Source organism: Xiphophorus maculatus, chromosome 17, assembly GCF_002775205.1.
Source record: "Xiphophorus maculatus strain JP 163 A chromosome 17, X_maculatus-5.0-male, whole genome shotgun sequence".
NCBI classification, from domain to species: Eukaryota; Metazoa; Chordata; class Actinopteri; order Cyprinodontiformes; family Poeciliidae; genus Xiphophorus; species Xiphophorus maculatus.
Genome location: NC_036459.1, coordinates 7,293,318 through 7,316,925, shown reverse-complemented (window position 1 = coordinate 7,316,925; position 23,608 = coordinate 7,293,318). Strand labels below are relative to the sequence as shown.

The following is a 23,608-nucleotide window of genomic DNA, read 5'->3' as shown; positions in this document are numbered from 1 at the left end:
GCAGCAGCATAATCCTAACGGGGTGAAAGTGAAAATTCAAACCTTCAATTTTTGTGTATTTGGGAAAAAATACACAAAAGGAAGGAAGGAAAACTCAAACACAAATAAAAAAGTTAATTATTTTCCCTAAAGTCACAAGTTTTAGATTTGTTGGTATCCTTAGCCATTCCTGTTAGAGAAAGATGCCTGACTCCTTTTTTTTTTTTTTTACTTCTATTTAACTTTCTTTTAAATCAAGTCTTTTAAATTAAGTTTGTCTCTAGGGTATGTAATCAATAATAGTAATTAATTGGTTATGAATTTAACATAATTTTTAATTAAATTTTTATAATTCAGAAAATAAGAGAACATGCCATTCAGATAAAGTGCTGTAGAAGGTAGTTACAGAGTAAACAGTCTTTTCTTGAGTTTGATTCTTATTTTCATTTTGTCAGGATGTTTTCCATCGGTTTTAGAGGCTGCATCAGATCGCAAAATCATAGTTTCAAAATATTTCTTGGATGCAATTGTCATGCTTTTAGTGCCTTTCATAGTTTTGGCCTCTGCAGTCATCTCTAATAGCCTTTATTCCCAAAACCAGATGTCTTATTAATGGTGGAAGGATAAACAAAATCATCTTCATTATAAGAATATTCAATGAAAAGTATCACAACTAGATGTTCGTCTGCCGAGACGTGAATCTGCTTTGTGATAAAATCCCAAACTGAACCTGAAGGCTCCAGGTGTTTGAGAGTCACTCTGCCCCACATGGACTTTACCTGGTGGGAGGAATATGTGGAAAACAACGTCAGTCCCTGATTCTGCCAAACTCAGGGCCTGTTTGTCTTCTAAACTCTCCTGTTTACTCTTTGAAATGCCTACAGAAGAGGGTTAGGGATACTGAAAAAAATATTCTCACTCTTCTACATCAGGAAACCGTCAGAGGTCTCAGAAAAAAAACTAGAATTTTGAGAAAAGTCAGAATTCTGATTTTTTTTTAAAAAAAATAGAATTCCAGAAAAAAATAAGAATTTTGAGATAAAAATAAGAATTTTAAGAAAAAATAAATCTTAAAGTCATATTTTTTCAGTTGTCTCTAATCCTCTTCCATAAATACCAGAGGGTTATTTTCTGGGTAATGAATGGTGGGGAAGCCACCTCTGATTATTTCTTAATATTTATTCTTGTACTTAAAAGTTACCGGTACGTGTTTTTTGAGTGTAAAACTTTGTGCTGCTGCAATAAAAAAAAAATATTTTAAGCCATTTTACATATCTTTACCAATAATTGTGAAGGTTGTTGAATGTTAATCTTAAAAGCGTTTTCACTATTTAACAAAATAATCCAAATAAAACAATAAGTGAACCATAGACGTAAAATTAGTCAACAGTTTAGATTTTAAGAACCGGGACTCTCCAATCAAACTTTTTTTTTTAATGTGAATTTCTCATTCAAGTGTTAAAAAGTATTTAATGTGATTTACGTATCACATAGTTATGATGTCATGTAGTGAGTGCAAACCTGGAGAGCGTTAAGGTAGCAGACAGATGCTGAAAATGATTCCTTTTCTCTTTATTTTGCACCAAATTCAAGCAAATCTCCATCAACAACAACTCCAGCTCATACATTCAAAAGTAAACCTTTATTTTTAATTTTTTTTAGCTTGTATGTACATTGTAACTGTAAAGCATCCATATAAATACCATAAATAACAATAAAGGAATGGATTTAAATAAATAAATAGTGTTTGGGTTGTTTTTGTTCTGCTGGGTGTCCAGCACCTGATTTTTTTATCACACAAGAGGTCAAATTTAAGCTCAAAATTATCACTTTGTTAAAGTTTTTTACCCTGTAGTCACCTTTTCAAGTCACGTATTGGATGGTGGACAAATACAGTTAAAATCAACTTTAAATAATTGTTGTTAAGGTTTATCAAGTCACAAAAAATCTGATATGTAAAAGCAATAAAATAAAACCCCAACTGTACTAGTAGCTGGAGTACAGCTGGAGTACTATATATATATATTTATATGTTAGATTTTAAGCGATGCCTGGCTGGCTTCACACCAGCAGACGGCCTTTTGGTCCTCCAGAGGTAGGATAAGTCAGGCTTCTGTCTTGGGAAAACATCTTTGTGGGTTTGTTAGTGTGGGAAGAAAACCCACAAAGTACACATTTACATTTGAAAATATTATTTCTACTGAGCTTTGTTAGTTTTGAAAAAAAAAAAAAAAAGTAAATACATGGAATATAATTTACATTTTGGAAATTTATCAAAGTATCTAAACTACTATTTAAAAAAAAGTTGAATCTAAAGATCTGATTTTGGTGAATGTTACAGATTATTTAAATATAATAGAAATTGTGCAAAAGTGATTGCAACTCAAGTGAAATGCTCCACCTTCAGTGTGTAAACACTGCTTTTCTAAATCATTCACCAGTAGTTTGGCCTAATCTAAAGACTTTAAAGTAGCAGAATGTAACTTTTATAATTAAAAAATGTTTTTTTACACATTTGTTTAAACTCTCTCCATGTTGTAACAGTTTGTTATGAGACAGGTAATCTACGGAAAGATCAATCTCCTCCATCTCTTCCCTGGGCTACTATGGCCATCTGAAGAAATGCAACCTAAACCAACAAATCAGAGCCAGGAGGAGGGTCTTACTGCTGTCAATCATCCTCATGTACAATGGTAAATGCACTAATGGAGGAGAAACATCGTACTGTTACAGGAAAACGATTTATAAGCAGTCATTTGTGTCATTAATGATAAATAACATTAGCATTCATGCAGAGGGGTGATTGACAGCACTAAGACCCGCCTCCTGGCTCTGATTGGTTGTTTGTAGTTATCTCTGGAAGAAGACAGATGAGCCAGATTTTTTTGTCTCATGCTGTCAACAGTGTCAACAAATATGTAAAGATATGTATTTTTAATTAAAGTTCCATACTGCAGCTTTAAGAGTAGTTTTCCCCTCTAAGCTCATCCCACGGTGCCGATGCTCCAGGGGCCAGCCTGTCTGGAAGACTGCACGTTCCAGGGGTCGTGGTTGGACAGAGCCTGCTGCGGCGTCTCCCTGGAGACGACCCTGTCGTCCCCAACCTCAATCTCCACCTCCGCCTCCACCTCCAGGTCTCCGTCGTCCTCTCGCACGGCCCTGGAGTCCGAGCCGTCCTCGGTCTGCCGGGTGAGGGCGTTGTGTGGGTCTGAGGGGTCCACCACTTGGTTCCTCTTCCCCCTGTGCAGCAGGAGGCGCTCCAGCGGCACCGTGTTCTTCTTCGGCAGGAAGAGGGCGGTCTGCGGCAGATTCTGACCCACTGCGTACACCTGCCGGGAGCCCTCCAGGTTGAACAGGATGCTGTTCCGGGTGGAGTAGTATATGTCCCGGTTGTTCTCCAGAAGCTTGTGGTTGAACAAACATTCCTCCCGGAGACAAACAGACTGCAAGACGAAGAAGGTTTGACATTAATCATCACTTTGGTTCGTTTTGATAACCGGGTCAGAGGAAAAACTTCAGCTGCGTAACCTCTAACGGCCAGCTAAGCTCGGTTGGCGCATTCGTTCTTTGGTTACCTAGCAACAACTCACTCTGGTTACCAAGCAACTGCCTTTTGAGTAACTTTCTCTGTAGCAGTTTAAGGTTCCTCTACTCTGCTTCCTAACTGCTTAAAAATAAAAAAAAGAACGGCGTGGAGAAAAAACAGGAAAGGTCACGTCACCAGTTTGGTAGAATTTCAAATATTTAAAACAACAAAACTAATCAATAATTATTGATATCAACCAGTATCAGCAATATCGTCCAGCCCTTTGATGCAGTACAAAGTTTTTCTTTTATCGGTCTATATTGTAAATAATTGTTGGATAGAGTTACATTTTTGTCACTAAAAGTGCTAATTTTAAAATATATATCTTAGTTCGTAAATGAATCAAACAGTAAATTCTAACAAAATATGTTGTAATTCAACCAAATTCTATGGTAATGTCTCTGTTGGTTGAGTAAGTTTTACAAATTTCAGAGTTGAGTTTTTTTTATTAGCATACACAATAAAAATGAATTTTGAAGTTATGAAGTTTAGTCATTTAAATTATTTTAATTTTAACCACGTATTGTAGTTGGATGTTGAGGCCAACCAGATGTGCAAAATGTTTTTAATGCTAAAAAAGAAAATGGTAAAGCTTCAATCAGTAAATATAATTGAATTAAGTTTCTACAAGCTAGTTTCTTATTTAGTTTATTAAGTTGTCAAACTAAAATAAATGTAATAAATTAACTTGGATAGACTTCTTGTTATCAATTGAAGCAATAATCTAAGTTGGATCAATTATTTTTTCCAGTTTAAATGGATAGAATTTAACTTGCTTTGTTCAATAATTTTAAACATTTCAAAAATTTTAATGTCTTTCAGAAATTAAATTATAATAATTTATTGAATAATTGTTAAAGTCTGAAAATAAAATGTTTACCACCTGCACCAGCTTTATTACTTATTTATTAGTTAAATTCTAACCATTTTTTTATTAGTGTGAGCTGAAGAAATTTAATTATAATTTACTTTTTTAATGTTTTTAATAAAAGTTATCTCCATGAAACAGCTGTACAATTTTATTTGACTTTTTTTCTACTCCCCCCCCCCCCCCCCCCCTGTGATGAACGTTTCTTTACAGCACAACGAGTTTGAAAGAGAAAAGTAGAAAAAATAGTCAAATCAATCAATGAAAAGTTCTTGATGTTTTCTCAGAGACATTGCTGGAAATCCACAAATTAATTCTAATTAGTTCAACTTCATTTGTTTAATAACAGTTATAAAAAAAAAGTACCAGTAAAGGAAAGTTATATTAAAGCATTTTAATTCTTTTCGAAACGCAGAAATGTAAAACAATAATTGGCCTGAAACTTGGCAAAAACAGTATCTTCGAATTGCAATAATCTTTAAACAATGTTTTGTTGTTGTTTGCGCAATTTACAGTTAAAATGATGATGGGAGTGAGAATGTGTTGAAATGTCCTACTGAAACTACTTTTGTGTACCGGAGTAGAAAACGGCGTCACAAGTTGTGCGTAAAGTTGTGCCAAACGCGCACAGCACGACGGTTTAAGCAGCTGTTGAATGAAATCAAATGCGACAAATTATATTGTGAAGCAACAATTAAAGTAAAAATATATTTAAAAACGAATCAATTAAGATGAAACGCAGCGATAAGAAGTGCGTCAAGGTAGATAAATTGCGCAAAAACAAGCATTTAAAAGCAAAATTTACTGAAAAATCCGTTTTTCTGAGGTTTAGTAGTGATGTAAATGACAGTGGATACTTACCGAAGTGTAGGGGTTGCCCTCTGAATCCATACACAAGTAGCGGTTGCTTTTGACTCCGAAGATCGCCAGGCGCTCCCGTGTTTCAGCTTTCAGTAGAATTACACCTGCAGGTGAAAAAAAAAATCGACTTTAATTGTTAAAGACTGATATTTTTCAGCCTTAAAGGGACAGAATCATGTAAAGCAGAGCTTACTGTATGACGTCCTGGACGTGGCTCTGCGCACCGCGCCGTCCAGCCTGATCTCCAGGTAGAAGGTGTTGAAGTCGGTGGAGGTCTGCAGGTGGACGTATCTCCTCGGGTTCCCCCAGTTGGATCCAGCCAGCGGGGACGGGTTCGGAGAGGCTTCCCCGATGGGAAGACCCTGCAGGACGGCGAAGAGGAGCGCCAGCACGGTGTTCCTCATCCCCGGTCGCTTGCTGACGTCCATCCTGCTGGTTTCCACTGGGAGCTCTGTTGCGCCAAAGTTTGCAGACTGCACCTTTTTAAACCCCTCGGAGCGCCACTCCTGCTAGGAAAAAAAGCAAAACAGTCGCCCCCAAAGATGTGCGGGCTGCTGCAAACGGAAGGACCACTTCCACCTCGGTGTGTTTATCCCAGAGCCGTTGGTCAAACACGACTCGTATTTTTGGTTACACTTCTTTCCTCCTCCACTTTAAACTGTTTGTTAATAATCCTCCGGTTCAGGTTGTCATTTAGAGTCACTTTGCAATTATAACAAATACTAAAAATTGACCTGAAACCGTTTAAAATAAAATTACGATTTTTTTTTGTGTGATTTTAGATTAAAATCAATACTTCAAATGACATTCTTGGCAACTTTTGCTCAAATGTTATATACGCACTTTGTCCGTCCTATTTCTTACTTTAACGTGCACCTGCACGTCTCCACGTTTCCACTATTTCACCAGCAGATGGAGACATTCCCTTACTCAGGATTAATCCCACAAAAGAGGCTAAAAAGTTGCATCTTTTTGAAAGAATGCAGAGACACAGGAAACAGTAAACTGGCTATAATTATGTTTTCTAAAAAAAAAAAAAAGAAGCATTAAGCTTCTGTTTTTCTGTAGAAATTTAAATATTTTCCACATTTAACTTGCTTACTTCTATTAACCTAAATAAAATTGTGCAAAAATATAAATAAAGATGATTTTGAAAATAAGAATTGGCAGCACAAGTTTGACAGTTTGATTTCACTGTGGATTTTTTTCTTTCTTGGTGATATTTTCTACTCTTCTGGGCAGTGAATTGATTGATTTCTTCGGATTCGTGCCACTTTTATGTATAATTTGTACATTTTTCACCATTATACTTGGCAGTTATTGTGTATTGGAAAACCTCATCTTTACTACTGCGAACTTTCGTTGAGCCTTAAAACTTTTCTCTAGAAAGTAGTTGGCTTGTCCAGATTTACAATGTGGATAGCAATGCATCCTTCAGCGTTTTCTGAACAGTTTTAAACATTCAAACTAATTTTCTTTCTTCTGAGGGAGATTATTGGGGATAAATTGTTTAAGCTTACACAATCGAGAGTTAAATTATCCCAAACGAACATCAACATTTGTTCATTATTCTTTAAAATTGCCTTTTTTAATGCCCCAAAATCCCGGTTGTGTTAAAAATTTGCAGATGAAGCATAAATGTTTTGTCAGTTCAGAAGTTTCTTGATGGAAAAGCAAAGCAAGTCGCTTTGGACTTTGACTTTTTTGTGACCCTCGTTTTTTAAAAATTGATTGTTGTTTAATGCTGTATGTAAACTTTTGAGCAGCACTGCGTTTTTTTTCCTGGTTCTAGAAAGAATGGAAGAATGAAAATCACTTGCGTTTCCAGATTCGGTCTCATTTCCTGGAAAACAAATAACATAAACAGTTTGTATTGTCTTTTTATCTCATGTTGTTTGAGAAATGTCTGCAGCGGTTGCTTACTGAGCAACTCTTAGATTTTCCCAACAAAGCACCGACTCTAAGACAAACCAGAAGATGTCAGCATTAACTAGTCTGTTTCAGGGCAGGGAGCATAATTGTTTAATGCTGTGTGCCAGATATAAACTCCAGCATTAGTTCATCTTCTTATCTAATTTTAGATTAAAACTATAAATAGCGCAGAGCTTTGCCATGAGCGTCATGGATGTAGTTTGTTGACGAACTCAAATGTCCTAAACAAAGTCAAATTCAGTGGTTTTAATTGTTTTTTCTACAACCTTTAACTTTTGAATGTGGACACAACACATCATCAGCCACACGTTTAAAAAAAAAAAACTAACTTTTATTATTTCTTGTCTCTGGAATACAGTAGATTGCTGTGCACAGCACATACGTACAAAAATAAAAGGAACAAAAATAATTAGCAATGTCTGCCCACAGAAACAAATCACTGCAGTTTGTTTCTTCTTGTTTTACAGTGATCAGCAAACCAAAACTAAGGCAGGAGGTGAGGTATATGAGAACAGAGGAATCGAGAACACATGAAGCACGCGCCTCAAAACTCAGGCTGCTGCTGTAACATTCAAACATAAAATGACATTTTCCCTACCTTCACTTAAACTCAAAATAAGATGTGGAAAGAAAAATAAATAGCAAGAAAATCTTTTTTTTTTCTTTTTCCTTTTTTGTTTGAATAAGATTTGGATCAAAGCTGAACGCTGAGTTTTAAGTATCAAACACATTTATTTGCTGTTGTTTACTGATCAAGATGTCCGCTTTAAAGTGCTACTAGAGACATCAGACTTCTTGATGTGCAAGTTTAACTTTTACTTTCTTAGCCTAAATCAAATTCCAAGGAATCTCCATAGGAACTAGCATGCAGCCTCATCTACAAATTCGTATCTTTGTTTCTTTTAGGAAAGTTTCTTCATCCTTCTGAGCTGAAGCGGTTTTACGTGCGAGGAGACATGAGTCCAAACGGCGTGTCAGCATGAGGTCAGGACAGACGGCGGGTTTGCAGCAGCAGAGGTGAGCTCAGCATCTGCATCATCACAGACTGCATCAACTCTGCAAAGGTCCTCGCTACAGAAACACCACCGCTTTGAGGAAAGAGCAGGAAACATGATAAAAGATGCGTTTTTAGCAGTTAGCAGATGAAATCCGTTGGAAAAAAACAAAACTTCATCCAGTTCTTTGTGAAATTATTCAAGTACCTTCAAATTTGACGTATGTTTCAGTGTTTAACTGGGACTTTATGTGATAGACCAACACAAAGTAGCACAAAATTGTGAAGTAGAAGGAAGTAGGTGCATGGTTCTTTTACAAGTCATCTCATCCTTCACTCTGCAAATAAAATCCATTGCGATCAATAACCTTCTGAAATTACCTTATTAGTAAATACTTGGTGAAACAGCATCAAGAAGACCAAGGAACAACGCAGACGGGTCAGGGATGGAGTAGTGGTAACGTTTCAAGGGAATCTGTTATGTAAAATTCATATTTTGAATTTTTTTGTACTTCTGAAAACATCTCAAGTGCTTAAAAAAAAAACACTCAGCTGTTTTTGGAAATTTTTTGGTGTCTGGAAAACGAGCCGTTTCAGAAACTGTTGAGTCACATTCACACAGATGGAAATTAGCTTATTAATGTTTTTTGAACCTTGTCTCTATTTTAAATAAGTCAAACTAAACATCCAATGGGCACTGCACGTTACCTAGCAACCCCAGCAAAGTCCAGCCCGTTACCTAGCAACCCAAGTTGAGCTCTAGCTTGTTTGGTCAGCTGATTTTACTGCTGCATGCGCTGTACAATGGCTGCTGAAAAACAGAAGTGTTTTGTTGTTGATTTACTATTCAGAAACCACTTGCTGAATTCTTGTCAGTTGCGCAGAAGACTCTCCTAATGCTTTTCAAAAATGTTTGGTTGTATTATTGCGCATCTGTTAGCAGCCATTTTCACGTGCGAGTTTAAATGTTGAGTTTAAAATGACAAGAGAAGCTCAAAATAGGCAGATTAAAATCTCATTAAGAATTATTTAAATGTAATGAACATGTTTCGCGTCTCTCATAAACCGATTCTAATCTGTTTAAGGAAGCACAATAAGTCACCTAAAACAATATTTCAAGGTGTGAGCATTACAGCGAGCTCTGTTCAATGCATCATCTGAAAAGGTAAAGAGGATAGCACAACTACAAACCTACAAAATATGGCTCTCCATCAGAACTCACAGCCAAATTCAACAACAAACATGAATCTTTTTCCTTCCACTTCACAGTTATTCTCATTTGCATTGATATCTCACATATAGTTTGTAGATTTAGCAGACACGTGAAGCGACATGAGCACTTTTAAAAACATGATCTAAATTCCTGTTGTGGACAACAGACCACCCTGACCACAGGCTGCTCAGTGACTCTGACCTTGAACTAAAAAAGGCTGAAATGAGAGGAGGAAGCTGACAGGTTAAAACTGGAATCTCAAAGGTTCCTCCCTGCAGCGGGTGAAGGTTGGGGGTAGCAAACAGGCAGAGGTGGACAGCGCAGCCTGTCAAGAGTTCAGGTATGTGGGGAAGCGCCCCTGTCATCCCGGCAGACCCGCATTCCTGCAGGGGAGGGCCGGTTTGACAAACAAAGACAGCATGCACACGTCTTTCCTGGGTTTAAATATTCCTGCTTCCTGTCGCACAGGAATGAAGCAGTTAACAGCTGCAGGAACTACAAGTAGATCCACTCCGGTGGAGTCTGGGGAATTCAGAGAACGAGGCGAGAAAAACATCTTTGGAATACTGAACGAGAATATCCGATTCGTGAGTCGGCAAAACGGCCTCCACCTTCTGCTTTGTGAACAAACTGCTACTATTTATACCTAAAGCCCCTCCTCCTCTGTGGAGAAATAGTTAAGCCTTAATGTAGGTGCTGAGCACCAAAATTGGATTTAGGTCTGAAAAAGACAGAAAGGCTGCAAATAAAAATCCCAAAAAACACAAAACCAAAGACAAACCGAGTGTTTTAAGTAGCATCATTGCTGGTTTCTTGTGCAGCCTTTTGTATTTTTTCTGCTACAAAAACGTCTTCTTTTAAACTTGCAGCTATTTACATTGTTTTCCATTTCCTTTAGCAGCTAAAAGCTTCGCATTTCCAAAAAAAACAGCAGCACACTCTTCTGCTATTTGCTTCGTCCGCTCAGTCGATAATTGTGCAGAAGCAAGCCAGGTCCGACCCGAACCGTTCCTCCATGCTGTGGCACATATGGATTTCCACCCTGTTTTCTTAGCTACACAGTTAAACAACTGGCTTTGCGCCAGCCTCCATGGCCGACCGTTCTCCGGTCTCAACCACAGATTGTTTATTACTTAATCGATCTAATTACAGAAAAGAAAATAAACCAGAGATAGCTGGCCCCCTCCTCCCTCGTTCCCCCTCTACTGAGGCCCTCTCTCCGGAGCGTCAGCCCTATTTCTGACTCGCCCGGGTGTCTCTTACACAGAGGTTTAAAGGGGGCCAGCAAGTGGGAACACCAAGGCACCTTTAAATCGTGCAGGAACGAAGTAGTGCATTTAAATTTCTCTCTCCCCTCCACTGCAGGACAACAGTAACCGAGTAGTGAACCGTCAAGCATTTAAACGTTTCAATAAAACGATAAACTCAGCGGATATTTGAGCAGAAGTCCATGCAGTCCTTCATCTAGTGAAGTGGTTCGTTGAGGTAATAAAAAGTATTCATTTCACTCTTTAAAAGCACAGCATTTAAGCTCATCCTCCATCTCAGAAAAGTAAGTGGCGTGTAGTTCAGTTTCAGCAAGCACCAAGGTAAAGTGGGATAGGGAAGGACTTTGACTCGCCCTGTCCAAAAAAACAATAAGCAGCAAAGTTTGGCATACATTTACAAACACAGCTATCCAAATATACACATAAATATGTATAACAGAATAAATATTTGTGTTTTCCTTCGCAGTTCATGGGTGCGTCTGTCATGACTTTCCATTTCTACATATTTGTTACCTGGAGGAACATCCACATGTGCAAATTTCTCTGAAAATGTCAGCTTCTTTCATAGTCGCGGGAGGAAATGTGTGACAGTCATGGCGGTGGTCGCCTTGTTGCCTCGCTTTACCCGGCCGTGCTTGCTCAGGCCGATGTAGAAGCCCTTGTAAACAAAAGACTCGTAGGCGTTGTAGTTATTCGGCAGCAGCGTCTCCTTGAACTTGCACTCGTCCTTGAAGAGTCTCTGGATAAGAAACATTTACGTCAGTAAACATCACAAACCAAATGTTAACACGCACTGTCTAAAAAGACACAACGTTTTTTCCAAATTGGTTGCATTAAATGTAGATTTGGTAGTAACTAGTTACATTTACTGGAGGAATGTTTTGGAAAAGATGTACTTTTAGGAGTATTTTTACTACTTTGAGCCTGAAAAAAAGTCTTACCAAGTATTTTTTCTAGTTTTATACATTTAAAAAAGATAAAACTAACTTGTAAGTAACTGTTCAGCAACATATAGGAGGCTGTTTTGTGAATAAATCCCCAATATTGGTGGGATAATGTCTGGTTATGAGTGAAATAATCTGCTAGTAAAACCATTACCTTTTAATCAATATTAAATAATTGTTGACTTAAAACAAACTCCTATATTTGCTGAAAAGTTATTCAAGTGTACTAAGAAACTGGACCAAAAATACTTGGTAAACATTTTGTTAAAGTGTACTTAAGTAATTTTATCATGAAGTATTGCTACTCTTACTTCACTGAATGAATAACAAAATTATTTTGACCAAAGATTCACCAGATACGGGTTTTTTTCAAAGAAATTGATTTAGAAAATATTTTCATTTTGGTCTTTAAACTGCCAAAATTTCCAGATAACTTTATATTTTTGTCCGTTTGATGATGTACTTTTAAATTAGTAAATGTTTTGATGATGTCTCAGTAACTGAGGAATTTCTTGTCAGCTACTTTTTACTTTTACATGATTAAAAATATGTTGAAGTAGCTCTACTCTTACTCGAGCACAATTTTTTGGTAATTTTTCTTTGAATGGTAGAAAAATCAAAAGAAATCAGCAAAATCCTGATCCTCAAACAACGAGATGTGAGTTTAAACACTCTGAGAATGTTGAGGTGCGTTCTATGTCTCAGAAATTAACTTATTTTGCTTTGGGATTTAAAACAAAAGCTAAAATCCTTGTAAGGATGATGGCTGACACTGATTACAGAGTTATATTATTTGTACCAGCATGGATTGAAAAGCCAATCAGAGAGGAAGAAGAAAAATTTGTTTGGAAAAGCACTGAGGTTGCATTTGATTTGTCTCAGACGTTACAGAACTGGAAACGATGTTGGCGTTTGTTTTGTTGCTAAATACTGTTAGCAATAAAATCCAGTAATTTTTTCCAAGTGTTCAAACACAAAGTAACATGTCCACATTGATATTTTACAGCATTATGTGGGGTCACTTGGTTTAATGAGGTGCAATCTATTAAAAGTGATAATAAATAGCAGCTTTTACAATGTTCTATATATAGTTCAGCCATTTTGGGTGCTGAGCTGCAGATTGCCCTGTGACTTTCCCATTCAGCGCTCTGACTCCAGTTCTTTATAAGACTGGAAACGGAGAACATTTTGACTTCTGAGTCACAAGTAGTGAGAAAAATACTGAGGTGCAACTGAGTATTTAGTATTATTAATCAATAAATATGTATTTTTATTATGTTTTTGAGAAAAAAGTATCAAATTTGCCAGCAGTGCCTTGCAGAAATTATTATTATTGTCAAACTCATGGTTCAGGGGCCAAATTTGGGCCACCATAAGTTTTTATGTGGCCCTCTAGATACTAGGGAGACACATAAATAGTTCCTAAATATTGTTTTGCCAATTAAATCAAAGCAGTTTTAAATCTGCATTATTCCAAATTACATCAATATAAAAGAGTTTGGTATTATTTAACTGAAAGAAGTTGTCATCGAATACAGACACCAATTTATTCATATTTTAGCAGTTTAATGTGGAGTATTATCAATGCATTTTGCCGCATCTCGTCCTTTGACCCCAAATAAAATTGAGTTTGGCACCCTGATCTTAAACGTATTCACATTTTCCATGTTGCAGTCACAAAGTCAATTCATTTCATTAGGATTTCATGCCACAAACAAACACGAAGTAGAGCATAATTTATTTTACAAATGATAATCTGAAAAGTATAGCGTGCATTTGTATTCACCCCCTTTTACTACGATACCCCTAAAAGAAATCAAGGGTTATTTTTGCTCTTTGAAGGGGCGAAATAAGTAAACAGGCTCCATCTGTGTGGAAATTAATCTCAGAATAAATCCAGCTGAATATTAGTGAACTAACAGCATCATGAAGAATAAGAAACCCAGCAGACAGCAGTGAAAACATCATCAAAAATCAAAAAGTATTACAGCTAAATTTCAGCCAACGCATTGTGGGAAATTAACTTACAAGTAACTTTTCAGCAAAATATAGGAGCTTGCTTTGAGTAAATAATTCATTAATATTGATGGCAGATTATTTCATTTACAACAAGACATTTTCCCATGTTATAAGTGAAATAATCTCAGTGAAACTACAACTTTTTCATCAATATTAATTAATTATTTATTTAAAAATAAGTCCTTTATCTTGCTTAGTTAGTTTTCAAGTATTTGCACTAGAAACTAGAATAAATAAATTGTAAGATTTTGTGTTTTTGCAGTGAGGGCTCAACACCGTGAACAAACCATCCCCACAGTGAAGAACGGCGATGGCAGCATCATGGTGTGTCATGCTTCAGTTAAGGGGAAGGAGCTAAAAACTGGAGGTCTAGAGAGGAGGGAAACAGCCCTAAACATTAAACCAGCTACAATCCAATGGTTTACAATCAAAGATAGTCAGGCATTAGAATGGCCCAGTCAAAGCCCGACTTTAATCCAAGTAAGAATCTTTGATCAGACTTGAAAATTAATGTTTTGTCTGAAATTTTACACACATAGAAAACTGGTAGAGACATGCACCAAAAAGACCTGCATCTGGAATTACAACAAATGCAAGTGTGCTCCACACTTTTCAGATTTTTATTTGTAAAAAGGTTGAAACCCATAAGAATTGTGTCTTTTACTTCACAGTTATGTTGATCTATCTGATAAGATTTCTTTAATATCTGCTTTGCTACGTTTCTAAGGCCCTATATGACATGTAGTGGCTTTTTGACTGTTGACATTTTTAAGAGAAACTTAGGAAATATTTTCCAAAACCTTCAATTGTCTCAGTTTTATATTGAGCTTTAACAAGAAACCAACGCAGAAATGTCAGAATCTTCTTCAAATTTTAATTTTAAAATATTTTTGTTATTGTTTTACTTGTCTTTCAAATTATGCATATAGATTTATTTTTAATTCTTTCAAAATAAAATCATAAATTATAAAACAAAGTTTTATGCCAGTACGTTTCTTACAAATGGAATGACAATAATAAAACAATAATGTATCCATCTTGTTTCTTATTGTGACATTAAATGTGACCTTGACTAACTTCATTAGTCATAAATATTTTAATTAACTGTGATTTATGACCCAAATAATAGTAAATCTGTAGTTTTTATGAGCAATGTATGTAATTGATATTGTGACTGAAAACTAATAGTCATCACGTTTTGGCATAAGGTCTAAACTGATGGGTTTATGGAATGTTATTGATATGACAAGTCCCCCAGTTTAAAAAAATTATTTTTAAAAATACTGAAAATAACACCATAAAACAAAAATATTGCAAACTATTCAAGTACAACTGGAAATAATTGACAAAATGATGAGTTTTGCAAGAGTTTGACTAAATTTGATGAACTTTTTAGAGATGAGAGATTTTTTAAAACTCAAAGTCAAAACTAAAGTTATATTTCTGTGTAAGGAAACCAGAGAGCAGATCAATTTTTACTTTTAAAAAAGCAATAAAATATAATATTTTAGAGATATAGAGGCATATTGATTCAGTAGAGTGCAGTGATAATTAATTATTACAAAGATAAAACATACTTTTCTTTATTATTATTTTTATAAATGCATATTGTCTGTTTTGTGTTTAAAGATGCATTTATATGAATTATTGATTTATCTTAGTTGCTTATTAATTCACTTTTGAGAGAAATTACTTTTTTTCTTCAAAATACTCCTTTTGTTTACATCAACATTCAACATGTTCATGTTTTACTGTAAATGAATAAAATAAACTTTTTCACATTCATTTAAGCCTTAAAATCCACATCATTTAAAATATTTCAGTATTTTGGTTATTTATTAAGAACTTTAAGTTCCTAAATAAACATTTGCAACCATTTTGTTTAATAACAGTTAAATTACATTTCAGCAAATATTCTGTCTTAACTAGTGATGCACATTTTAATTGAACCTCCCTCTTATGTCAAATTGAACCGTTATAAAGTAAGAAAAAAACCCTCAAAAACATAGTTGAAAGTATTTTTTGTCTGTTTGAAACTTAGTCTGTTTACTTTAATAAGCATAATCAGCATATAAAATAAAAATGGTTACAATTCCCCACACCTCTCTACATAAAAAGAAAATTTTAAATAAATCAATTTCTTGTACAATCATTGTTTTTTCTGTGTAGGTTCTTCTGATGACAGTAAAAATAAAATAAAATGCATTTTTAAATGAAAAACGAATTACAGAAATCAAAATAACAGACGGATTAAGCATTAAAAATACCATAGACTGTGATATTTGCAGCATAGATTGTACAGCTCATTGATTCCCTCTCCTCTCCCATCATCAAGATGTATTAATAACAGAATAAAGCACCGGATGCAGCAGCAGCAGCTCTGTGTGAACTCCGCTTACACTCAGCAGAATGTGGGACTGAGTTGCGCACTGTTACGTACCGTTCCGTACAACCTTCCTCTGCTGTTCATTGCGACAAACAGCTGACTCCTCACCCCGAACAGGCTGATCACCCCTCGGTCCACGGTGGAGATCTCTATCAGACCTGAATGAGACACAATGTTAGAAAGAGGCAGGGTCAGTGCGACGCTGCGCTTCGGGACAAGTTGAAGTGGCCTATGCAGCAGTGATGGGTGTAACCTTGCAGGTGCACTGCGACTCGGATGATGCTCGGTTTTGTGTGCCGTAATCAGCTTTATGCATGTTAGACATTGCGGGTGGTTTACAGCGTGCTGAGAGCAACATGAGTGTCCTGCAGCGGGGTAAAAATAAGTCAGCGTCATGCATTCGTGTCATGTTTTCGAGCTGCACGGTGCTCTTGTTTTTGCTTTCGGAAACTTTCAACCAAAATATCATGCAAGGAAAAACCCGGCTCTAACTTTCACACGGCTACACTCGCTTTTGGATGCATTTTGCAGGATTCAACTCACTGTATGGGTTTTCACTGTGCACACCGCTTATCCTGCCATCCGGGAGCACCTGCAGGTGAAACCCAATGCCCACGTTGCAGTACAGCCGCCGCACTCTTTTGATGCCCTGCAAGTAGTCGCTCTGCCAGTTCAGCTGCGATCTGCCCCCGTTTACACCCAGATAGGAGCGGGAGAAAAGCGTCTCCCACTTCCTTTCTATCAAAGTGGCGTTAGTCCTGTTCGGGGTCGGGAAAGAGGAAGCGATTGCCCACAGAGAAGTCCACAGAACAATAACTGTTGGCAGCGTCCAGTGCGTCTCGGCCCCGCTGCGCATGCTGTAGTGACACCTTTGCGCAATGGCCATCCAGTTTACCTTTGGGGCACCTGGTTAAAGTTACCTGCCCTAAAAAAGCAACTCTTCTTATCTTCTGTCCTTTGGCATGTTGACGATGAAGGTTCAGAGTTTGTGGGTCAGAGTAGATCAGGGCCCCATGGCCCGAGATCTGAGCGAGTGGAGAACAGAACGCGTCGGAGCTTGGATTGGTGCCGGTGGCGATGACCATCTTTCGCCGCTCCGCGCCTTTGTACAGGCAACGCTGGCCGTGGAGGGGGGGCACCACTCACTGCAAGATCAGCTCACCTTGCCCCCTACTCTCTCACATCCTCAAATGACATCACTGTGACTTCAGCGCTGCGTGCAGCTCCCCCATTACGAGTAGGAGGTGGGAGGAGGAGAGTGCTCCTGGACCTCAGCAGCACCAGCAAGTCTGATTGGAGTGATGGGGGGGCTGCACCTTCACACCAGCCTCAGGCAAGTCGGAAGGACTTAGAACCAGAGCTTTTTCCGGTGCTTTTCAAAATAAAACCCTCTGCTTGTCAATGACTGTGCAAATATATTGTTTGCACACATATTTCTACAGTTTCACGGTTAAAATCAGCAAATTGATATCCAACAAAATTAATCAGGTAAAAACAAAAAGCAGTTTTCAAATGATTTTATTTAACAAAAACTACAGTATGTAACTTTTTTATTTTTAAATAGTTTTTTCATATTTATTAAAACTGTCATCATGTCACAGTATAATATGAGACAGTGAATATGGAAAAAATCAAGCTATTCTACCTCCTCCCTGAGATACTACTGTGCAAAAATGGCAAAAACAACCAATCAGAGCCAGGAGGAGGGTCTTAGTGCTGTCAATCATCCTCATGTACTCTGTGGAAATGTACTAATGTTGGAAGAAAACTTATGTTTATGCCATTGGTGGCTATGCTAACTAGCCTTAGCATTAGTGGCAGGCTATGTTGTGGTGAACAAGCGGAGAGCAAGTGGGAGGTATGAGCATGAGACTGATTGACAGCGCTAAGACCCTCCTCCTGTCTCTGATTGGTTGTTTCTGACATAGTAATGTATTTTTTTTAGAGTTACTACTGGGAGCACTGGGAGAAGACAGAGGAGTTAGAGTTTTTTCAAAGATTATCTGTCTTATACTGTCACAACATGATCATTTTAAACAAATGTATAACCCCCCCCCCCCCAAAAAAAAACCCCATATTTTTGTAAAAGTCAAATGCCACTTTCCAGCCTATATGATCTTGTTTTAATTCAATAATTCCTCAATATTGATGAAAAATGCAAGTTATAAGTTAAATAATCTGTAAGTGGAAGAAAACATTTTGACTTATGGTAAAAATGTCTTGTTCAATATCAGATTATTTAATTTATAACTTGCATTTTTCAGCAATATTAAGGAATTATTGACTTAAAACAGACTCCTACATCTTGCTGAAGAGTTACTTCTATATCTAAGTGAACATTTCAAATTTTTCAAATACTTGAAAAATGTTGTGTTTTTTCAGTCCACGGTCAGCTTTCTTTCAGCCAGCTGACGGGCAGTCTGCTACAGGGTATGAGAAACGCTGCATTATTAAACTTTTTCCTCCTTATTTTGAATGGAAACCAGCCTATTTTTCCAGTCTTCCTCAATATAACAGAGCTAACTTGACCTAGATCCTCCTCACATGGGAAACCTTCAGAGGGTGTCTGTGAGAGAGAGAGGGAGAGTTTGGCTTTTATTGGCATTGAGCGAGCATTGGAGAGATGGATGGATACTGTGTCCAGGGCCCAAATTGGGACGGTGGTCATATGTCCTGGCAGCATGCGGCCTTATTTAGAAGGAGGTGTAAAAACAGTCTCGGGGGAGCAAATGGCAATCCTGTCTGACGCTTCCCTCGCTGTTTGTCCAGGAAGTTTACACAACCAAAATATTCTCCCAGGTCAGATTGCATATTGTTATTATTGTTATTGTAACTAGCGCACTCTCCAGCACGAAAATACAACCTGCATGGATCAAATTCATAGAATACTTTTGTGTTTAGCTCCACAAACCAAGTCAAAATCAGACGTATAGACAGATAAACGCCAACCTGATGAATATTAAGCAAAATGTAACCACAACATGAAGTCCATTCAATAATTATTTTAGCTAGGATCACTATATATAAATAAATATATATTTGTTTATTTATTTTTGACTTACTACAGACACCTTATCATTATTATTATGGGAAAAAATTATCTTCTTTTACAGATAAATAATAAATATTTCTTAAAATATAAATCAGTCAATATTTAGTTATACAAAAAATGAAATAAAAGTATTTTAAAATGTTTTATTAGTCAATGATTGTGCAGATTTCTTTTTAAACAAGCAATTAAAAATTTGCCCACATATTTCTACAATTTGTGCGTTCATTTTCACAATTTTAGATCATCAAACAAATTGATATCCAACAAAGAGAATCTGAGTAGACATAAAAATCAGATTTCAAATAATAATTTCATTTATTAACCCTCTATGGCATGACTTTTTATTTTTGTGGGGAAGAAATATTTTCCTGCATTCTTTGGGAGCTTGGTGGTCCCTAATTACATGTCAATCATAAAATCGGACTCTGACACCTCCTGGAACCAGATTTGGGTTTGTTGCCTCAGGGTAACATTGGTCTAGAACACCAAGATTGTCTACACTGATTATGAGAAATGAAATACAAATCAAACAAAAACTATATTCATAAAAAAACTTTTTTTTGGACAAAAATATGTCAAAAATCATGCCCCCCAAAAAATAAAATAAAGGAGCAATGTGAGGTACAGCTATGTGGTTTGTTGCCTGAGGGCAACGCCATGCCATAGAGGGTTAAGAGTAAAAAACGCTATTCAGACCAACCTAGCTCTATCTGAAAAAGCATTGCTCTCTAAACTCAATAAAAGGTTGGCAGCTTTTGTGATGACCAGTCTTTAACATCACTGTGGAAAGATTTATATTTATGCATTTAATTAATATTTACTTTTAAAAAATGTCATCCAAGTATTTTTTAAAGATATGTGCAGTAGCCTCGGTGTAGATAATTAACTGAACATTCTTGTTTACATGTCAAAGGTCTTTGGGAGATCTATGATCCATAAAGCCAAACAGTCACAAAATCACTTTTGTAACTGGAAGAAAATTGCTGAATTTAGAAAAACAGCCAATTAGCATACATATGTACAAAACAAAAGATTTGATCAAATATAAATGCTTCACGGTGAAGCATTTATATTTGATCAAATCGAGAAATGGGTAGAAATGGGTGAAGCTTTCACCCATTTCTACCTGTGATATTTATCTGCAGAATCTGAAAATAATCCCCTATCATCTTAAAATGAAAAGTTTATGACACTCTTTAAGTTTTGACTTCCTTTGAAAAGTTATGTGGGCAGTAAGGATTACCACTGAGGAGTTCCTCAGGGTCGGGTACTCGGTCCTTGGTTTTTTCCTAAGGTGACACATGTGAGCTAATTAGGCTCATATATTCACTTGTGTTCATTCTTTACTCAGTAACTTTAAGGATTCCATTTTTTCCATCACTATCATGATAGACACTTAATCTGAATGCTTATTCTGTAATTTGGGAATTATAGCATATTTTAGTGCATCAAAATCCAAAACTAAAAATTGTTAGAAGCTGAAATGTTTGTTTTTCTAGACACAGCCTTTACAATATCAATTTATTTTCATTTAACAGTAATGACATGTGTAGTTGGTATTCTACAACGGAGCTAAAACCTGGTAGTTAAAATTTCCTATTCATAGTTTGTACAAACCCGACAAGTTTGTTGAAATTTGTGTTTTAGTCTTTTTTTCCCCCAAGGGACAAACTATCCAGATCGCACTGAGTAACAAATTAATGAGACAGGGTTTTTATTTGCTGCATCAGCACATGTCTATGCTAACCAAGGCAACCAATAGCCTGAATAGACAAAACTACTGGGTTATTGACAGAGTGGAACCTAAATCAATGGACAGTGTGGCTGTTAATGAGACGGTGCTGAGCTCTTCAGATTAACTCAGCTAATACTGGGGTGATGCTGATGCTGCTCTTCAGTCATGACTACTTTCAATAATTAAAAGAAAGGTAATTAGAAGTAAACGCACTCTGATGGAACGTGACATTTAGATATTATATTTGCACATACTTTAAGAACGCAGATGAACATGACCAGAAATGGACCCCCATCCTAAAAGAAATTAAATTATTACCTAATAAACTAGAAAACATTGTTCATACTTCCTGGAGCAAAGCCAGAGTTTTACATCTGAGTCCATCCCAACGTCCATCAGGTTTGAAGAGCTTAAAATAACACTCAGTCTGTGTGTGTCAGGTCCATGAAAATGACCAAATATGCATGTTCTTCAGGAAATCCTTCTGTTAATTCATCTGGTTTGGCCTGAAGGTCGTCTGTATATGAGTGCATGTGATCCAGACAATTTCTGCTTATTTTTCCTACTCCCATTATTTTATTACCTAATTAAGAATCTGCATTATATTCGGTTATAACTTGCTTAAATCGTGAATGCTTAGGAATGTTGAGGTTTTTATTTTGTACTTATCTCTAAGGTTTAGAACTATTTCCATCACTGTTTCAGTTTCAGTAAAACAGAAAGGCTTTTATTTTGTAGAGTTCGTTTAAGTCTTTCTTTGAAAATCCAAAATAGTTGTCCTTCTAGGTTTGGTTCAGATCTATTAGTAATAAGGGATGTGCTTTCTATTCTTAATTCACTGCATTTGTTGTTAACATCTTAAAAAAATAATAATAATTACAGAAAACTGAGGTTTTTATTTTTGCAATTATCTGCAAGCTTTATTGTGAAAGGATATTGTAGACCCATTTCCATCAGTGTTTCAGCAGAACTTTATATACTAATTCTCCAAAAAAGGCTTTTATTTTGTAGAACATGTTTAAGTTTTATTTTTGAAAGTCCACCAGAGTTGCCCTTTTAGGTTTGGTTTAGCTATAATAGTGACACTAGACGCATTCACTACTTGAGCTGTTAACATCGTAAACACTGAATAACTGGAAAATTAATGCTTTTATTTTGACAAGTAAACACTTCCTAGTTTATTGCAGTTTATTCAGTGGTAGATTTAGGGTCAATTTAGTCTACACATATAGCAAAGCAGTAACAGAAGAGAGAAAGATGAAAGATGCAAAGAGCTTTCAATCAGCGTTTTATTAATGTATGATTTGGAAAATGAAATATTAAAACAGCAGCTGGGGAGACGCAGACGAGGGGGTTTCTCTGGCATGACTTCAGGATCTACCAATAATAATCGGCACAGCTGAGCAATAATTCATGATGCTGCAAAGCTGCACAGACGCACGCCTAGAGACAGAGAAGCTGTTTATGGTATCAGCAGCAACATGTCAATTAATTACATTAAATTTAGGTAATTAATCAATGCGATGCATTAAAATGCCATCCTAATGAGTAATGAGAACAATAGATGGCAACTGAAACTCTGACCAATTAACTCAGAAAATGTCTCATAAAATCTTTGTTTGCCACAAAGAAAAGTGATAAAATGGACGTTACAGCTTTAAATTTAATGGGATAACAAGGCATTGTATATTAAAATGTATTTAATGCAAATTACTGTTCATTTAAATGATAAAAATGCATCATTTTTATTTTTTCCATACTAAGTAGAACAGAAAAAGATGTTCAGTTATTTTAAAGCTGTTTACAGTGACCGGATTGACAGGGATTATTTGTTTGCAGAATAACCAAATAACAAATTAGTGTAAAATTTGCAGCGTTTTTATTGCTGCACTAATGGAAAACATTTTGGTTCAGTAGCCACAGTCGTAAAGTGCTATCAAAATAAAATCTGATTGATTGATTGATCGATTGACTGATTTGCAGTTATAGGTTCACCAGCTTAAAAATATTGTTTCCAGCCAAATAAACTGCGGGATAAATTACTGTAAATTAAAAGTTTTAATTTAAAATATTGTAATATATTTTACAGTTGCAGTACATCCATCCATCATCCATTCATTAGGTCTGTCTGTCTGTCTGTCTGTCTGTCTGTCTGTCTGTCTGTCTGTCTGTCTGTCTATCTATCTATAATGAAAGCTTTATTGTAGATCATTCCCAGTTATTGGTTGGTTATTTAATGATTGGTATTAAAAGAGCGGCAGCTTGTTAAACACTGATGTTCCCCCATGAAAGAGACTCTGGGTTCAGATTTGTGCTGAGCCAGCTGATGAATAATTCAGCAGCCAAAAACTGCAGATGGTGTTCCCCCTCCTGCTTCATAAATTTGTGACCCAAGAAAACCCAGCCCGCCTCACTGGAGCGTAAACCCAGCAGACTCTTAAAGACGGTAACCTGTGTGTGATTTTATGAAGTATTTATGAAAGAAATCTGTTTCTGTCATTGTACGTTTGTCAAGAGCGGAGCTGCAGGAGGAAGACAAAGAGCCGGCTGTCACAGGGGAGGCTTCCCAGTAAAAATATCTCATCAAGGGTACAGCTTGTGCACCTTGCAGAGTAAGATGTGGCTGCTGCTAAATCGGGCCGGGAGTGACTAAGGGGGGAAAAAAAGCCCGGCAGAGGTGACTTTACACCCCGGCAAATGACGCAGCAGTTTTTATGCTCAACTCAGTGATGTACTTTAAACAAAAAAAGACTGCAATCCTTTAAATGTCA

At 36.5% G+C, this 23,608-nt stretch overlaps 2 protein-coding genes across 2 annotated transcripts; both read right to left on the bottom strand.

Annotated features, from left to right (window-relative positions):
- Nucleotides 1-2,894: 2,894 nt before the first annotated feature.
- On the bottom strand, nucleotides 2,895-5,774 carry LOC102231344 (fibroblast growth factor 23). The gene is made up of 3 exons (XM_005806903.2): nucleotides 5,488-5,774; nucleotides 5,295-5,398; nucleotides 2,895-3,422 (listed from the first exon to the last, which is right to left on the bottom strand). Exons 1-3 carry the CDS (start codon nucleotides 5,720-5,722, stop codon nucleotides 2,964-2,966), a joined length of 798 nt encoding a protein of 265 aa, XP_005806960.1. The 5' UTR covers nucleotides 5,723-5,774; the 3' UTR covers nucleotides 2,895-2,963.
- Nucleotides 5,775-7,535: 1,761 nt separating this feature from the next.
- Nucleotides 7,536-17,333, bottom strand: LOC102225472 (fibroblast growth factor 6). Its single transcript, XM_023350366.1, has 3 exons — nucleotides 16,594-17,333; nucleotides 16,105-16,208; nucleotides 7,536-11,440 (listed from the first exon to the last, which is right to left on the bottom strand). The coding sequence occupies exons 1-3, from the start codon at nucleotides 16,934-16,936 to the stop codon at nucleotides 11,264-11,266; spliced, it is 624 nt and encodes a 207-aa protein (XP_023206134.1). The 5' UTR covers nucleotides 16,937-17,333; the 3' UTR covers nucleotides 7,536-11,263.
- Nucleotides 17,334-23,608: the final 6,275 nt, after the last annotated feature.